The sequence below is a fragment of the Manacus vitellinus genome, unplaced genomic scaffold (genome assembly GCF_001715985.3).
Source record: "Manacus vitellinus isolate BGI_N305 unplaced genomic scaffold, ASM171598v3 scaffold_84_pilon, whole genome shotgun sequence".
NCBI lineage: Eukaryota > Metazoa > Chordata > Aves > Passeriformes > Pipridae > Manacus > Manacus vitellinus.
In genome coordinates, this window is record NW_021940840.1 from 1,695,876 (window position 1) to 1,699,665 (window position 3,790).

At 62.3% G+C, this 3,790-nt stretch overlaps 2 protein-coding genes across 3 annotated transcripts in view; one reads left to right on the top strand and one right to left on the bottom strand.

Moving 5' to 3' along the window:
- The first annotated feature begins 6 nt into the window (after positions 1–6).
- On the top strand, positions 7–1,351 carry SELENOM (selenoprotein M). 2 transcript variants are annotated; one of them, XM_018085641.2, is made up of 3 exons: positions 7–35; positions 472–550; positions 640–1,351. In XM_018085641.2, the coding sequence occupies exons 2-3, from the start codon at positions 485–487 to the stop codon at positions 850–852; spliced, it is 279 nt and encodes a 92-aa protein (XP_017941130.1). In that variant the 5' UTR covers positions 7–35; positions 472–484; the 3' UTR covers positions 853–1,351. The 2 variants fall into 2 exon arrangements, with proteins under 2 accessions (XP_017941130.1, XP_008929107.2); XM_008930859.3 differs by lacking the exon at positions 7–35 and having other exon boundaries at positions 163–550.
- A 605-nt stretch (positions 1,352–1,956) lies between these two features.
- Positions 1,957–3,790, bottom strand: part of SMTN (smoothelin) — a 19,622-nt gene continuing 17,788 nt past the window's right edge. Inside the window, exon 21 of the mRNA XM_029964924.1 lies at positions 1,957–2,875. Within this exon, the coding sequence (XP_029820784.1) occupies positions 2,725–2,875 (151 nt within the window). The 3' untranslated portion in view covers positions 1,957–2,724. The remainder of the gene's footprint in view (positions 2,876–3,790) is intronic.

Below are 3,790 nucleotides of genomic sequence, written 5' to 3' on the forward strand. Positions count from 1 at the left end.
GTGAAGGCATTCGTCACCCAGGACATCCCGCTCTAGTACCCGGCGGAGGCGGCAGCGCTGGGGCCCTGCAGGAGTGCACAGGATGGGATGGGACGGGATGGGATGGGACAGGGGCGGGACAGGATGCGAGGGGACAGGGTGTGAAGGGATGGGATGGAAGATGGGACGGGCTGAGGGAAGGATCAGATGGAGGATGGGGCTGGGTGAAGAGTCGAGGACGGGATGGTTGGGGGATGGGATGGGTCAGGGCAGGATAGGAGGATATGGAGGATGGTGTGATATGACATGTAGGACAGGAAGGGATGTGATACAATGAAGGATGGGATGGGAGAAAATGCGATGTGACAGAAGGGATGGAGGACAGTATAGAATGGGCAGAAGTGGGATGTGATGGAGGATGGAATGGGATGTGATGGGACAGGGGCTGCATGGTCCTGCCCAGTGCTGTCTGCTCCTTGACACATCATCCAGCCATAACCTGGAGATGAAACACCTGCCCGGTGCTGACCCCGAGCTCGTGCTCCTCAGCCACCGGTACGAGGAGCTGGAGGTGAGTGGGCAGCATGGCACCCACTGCTACAGGGCCTGGGGTGGTCAGTGCTCTGTGGATGCCAGGCTGCAGCCCCTGTCTGGGCGCAGAGAATCCCCCTGAGTGACATGACCCGGGAGGAGATCAACCGGCTGGTGCAGGAGCTGGGCTTCTACCGCAAGGAGACGCCTGATGCCCCCGTGCCCGAGGAGTTCCAGTTTGCCCCTGCCAAGCCTCTGCCCACACTGCCACCCCCCCAAGCATCCACCACTGGCATCAAGACCCCACTCAAACGTGACAAGGGAGAACACCCAGACCTCTAGTGAGGAGTGCTGCACTTGGGACAGGGTCCTGCAGCCAGTCCACAGCACAGGGAACGAGGGTGTTACAGCAGCTGGGGATAGTGCTGTGGAGTGGCAGAGCTGCCCCCCCCCCGCTCTTGCTTGGTGCTGTGTAGCCTCTGCTCCAAGGATGCCCTGAGTAGCTCAGACTTTGAGCAGGGGCTTCCTGGGCACTGTGGGCATCCCAAGGTTCCCATGTGGTGGTCGTTGCCTTCCCATGCCTGCAGCCTGTTATCCCTGGCCAGTTGGGAGGAGCAGCATTCCTTGCACTCCCTTGCTGTGCCCGGAGGTTTAGCTGCTCCCGGCAACTGGGCAGCTGCATCCTACCTGCATGGGACAGGATGAAACCCTCAGCAGAAAGCGACAGGTGCTAAGGGTAGATGTGCTGAGTCCCAAAGGTGGGAGAGCTGCCCCAGGGAGAGGGCTTTACCCCCCAGTAGGGTTATCTTGTATCCAGCACCCAGTAAAGCCTTTATATATAGTTGGCTGCACTGTGTCATCTTTTCAGGGCAGGCTTGGTGGTGTGCATCCTGCACTGCTCTGTGCCAAGGGGAGCTGGGTGCCCCAGAGCTGCTCAGAGGCAGGAGAGGATGGCAGGATTACAGCCACTGCTGGTGAGCCACAAACCAACCTGTGAACGAACTGTGCTGTTCCTGTGCCACCCCCCCACCCCACACAATGGAGGGATGAAGGTGGGCACCACAGCTGCTCTCACAGGGCACAGGGGGATGGGCACGAGCCCATGAGCTGGTCCTGTAGTGTTGAGCTGTAGCCCCATGGCTGTGCTAGCCCAGTGGAGACATCTGGTCCTGAGCCAGGGAAGGAAGCAGGGCACAGCCAGGCCTGAGGGTGATGGGGGGCAGGGGGGGCGCACAGCAAACCAACAGCACTGGTCAGAGTGGGGCACTGAAGGGGCCCCTCAGCTCCAGACATTATCAATGAGTGGAGGAGTACCGTGTCCCTCCAGGCTGGGCAAGCAGTGGGGCTGCAGGCAGAGAGGCCAGGAGTGGCCAGACTGCCAGTGCTCCTCAGGCACTGCAGTATGGGCTGTGCCACTGGTACAAGGACCTGAAACAGAGGCATCACCCTAGGTAAACCTTTATTGTCTGGCTGGTGTTGGTACACGTGTCATTACAGGTGTAGAGACGTGACGGAGGGGCGAGCGGCGCTGAGCGCGTGGTGCCCTGAGCAGGAGAGGGGAGAAGGGGCTGCCATCCTGGCTCGCTCCTTCAGCCTTGTGCTCTCCTGGGACCTCTCACCCCTGCCCGCTCCCCAGCCCACAGGTGCTGCAGCCCCTAGTGCAGAAGTGCCCCAGGTGCACGTGAAGGTGGGAAGCAGGGTGTCAGCACAGCTGTGGAGCTGTCCCCAGGGAGGTGACACCAAGCAGGGCCTGCGGTGGGCAGAGGGGCTTCCTCACAGGGAGCCAAGGGAACCACTGACAGGTGCTGCCTGTGGGATGCCTGGCTAGGCTACAGGGTCCTGCTCAGCCACTGACCCACACTGTGCCCCAGGCCTGAGGGTGCAGCTGTGCCACCCAGGGACACAGGAGTGCTGCCCGCAGGGTACACAATTCCTGAAGAACAAATAACTTAACAGGCTGGAGCGCAGGGGACAAGCCAAGCCAGGAGCATCCCCAGCAGTGCCTGCCTGGCCCTGCTCATGGGGTCAGCCCGCAGCTGGCTGGGGCAGAGGCAGCTCTGGCAAGGCAGAGGCATGGGACTGTCTGGGTGTCAGAGTTCCCCCTGTCCCCAGTGCCAGACCTGTGGCCCTGCCAGACCCTCCTGGGGCAGGCAGCTCCCCTGCCCACTGGCAGCCCTGGCAGCAAGGACAGTAGGGGGGTGGGCAGGGCAGGCTCTAGCACTCTTTCTGCCGCATGCGCAACTCGTGGCGACGCAGGTGGTTGTAGAGGGACTGCACGTAGGTGAAGACGCACTTGGCGTCTGGCTTCTTCCCCATGATCATCATGTCTTCGACCTCCACCAGCGGCACGCAGTCCACCAGCGTCCTGCAGAGGTGAAACCCTCAGGCAAGCTGCCCTGCGTGGAGGCTGGGATGGAACCCCACACTGCCCAGGGCCTGCTGGCACTGGGCACTGCTTCCCTCAGCCCCACGTGGCTCCTGCCTGCCCTCTGGTACCCCCGGTCCTGCCGCTCCTGGCGCTGGGAAGATTATGTGTTGCCTGCCCTGGAGGCTGCCTGTCCTGGGGGGTTTGTCCACCTGCCTGCACCCCTTGCCCCCCAGTGCTCTCTGCCCCAGCTCTTGGTGGTGGTAGTCACGCCCTGCTCAGGCTGTGCCCACCCCTCTCCTCCTCCAGCGGCTGCTGGTGCCCCCTAGGGAGAGCCCTGCTTGCCTGCACATATCTCTGAAGCCTCAAGCCTCACCGGCTGGTCCAGGGAAAGCAGGAATGGGGGGCGGATCTCGGTCACAGGCTGCCCCTCACTCCTGCTTCAAGCCCTGGCCTTGCTCCTCTGCCTCCTGCCAGCCCGGCTCCCAGCTTTGCCCCAGACTAGAGCTCAGGCCTGCCTGCCCCAGGCCCAGCACTATTGGGGTGGGCACTGCCCTGCTTCAGTGAGTTCAACCTGGTCTGTGCCTACTGCCTCCTCTCCCAGCTCCAGCATGGTGTAGGGGTCCGTGCAGGACCCTGCTCCAGCAGCTACCAGCCTCGGGGGGCCATGGCAGATCAGCCATGGCTGTGCCCCAATCCCCACAGCCTCAGGGCTCTACCATTGCTCCTCTGCTGGGGTGCCCACCCTGTCCTCACCACCCATCCAGCTCCCTGGGCCGCTTTGTCCCCAAACTGGGGCTCCCTGGGTGCTCAGGGCCGTTGACAACACGATTATGGGTCACTATGACAACCAGGCAGGGCATGGAGGTGATCTAGCCACCTCCATCCTCTAGTCTTTCTACTGGGGGAGTAGGT

What these genes read in the sequence shown, in the direction of transcription:
- SELENOM (XM_008930859.3), top strand. Translation starts at nt 398, where the DNA reads ATGGAATGGGATGTGATGGGACAGGGGCTGCATGGTCCTGCCCAGTGC. An exon ending in ACCGGTACGAGGAGCTGGAG is followed by an intron (nt 551 to 639) that starts GTGAGTGGGCAG and finishes GTCTGGGCGCAG; the next exon opens with AGAATCCCCCTGAGTGACAT.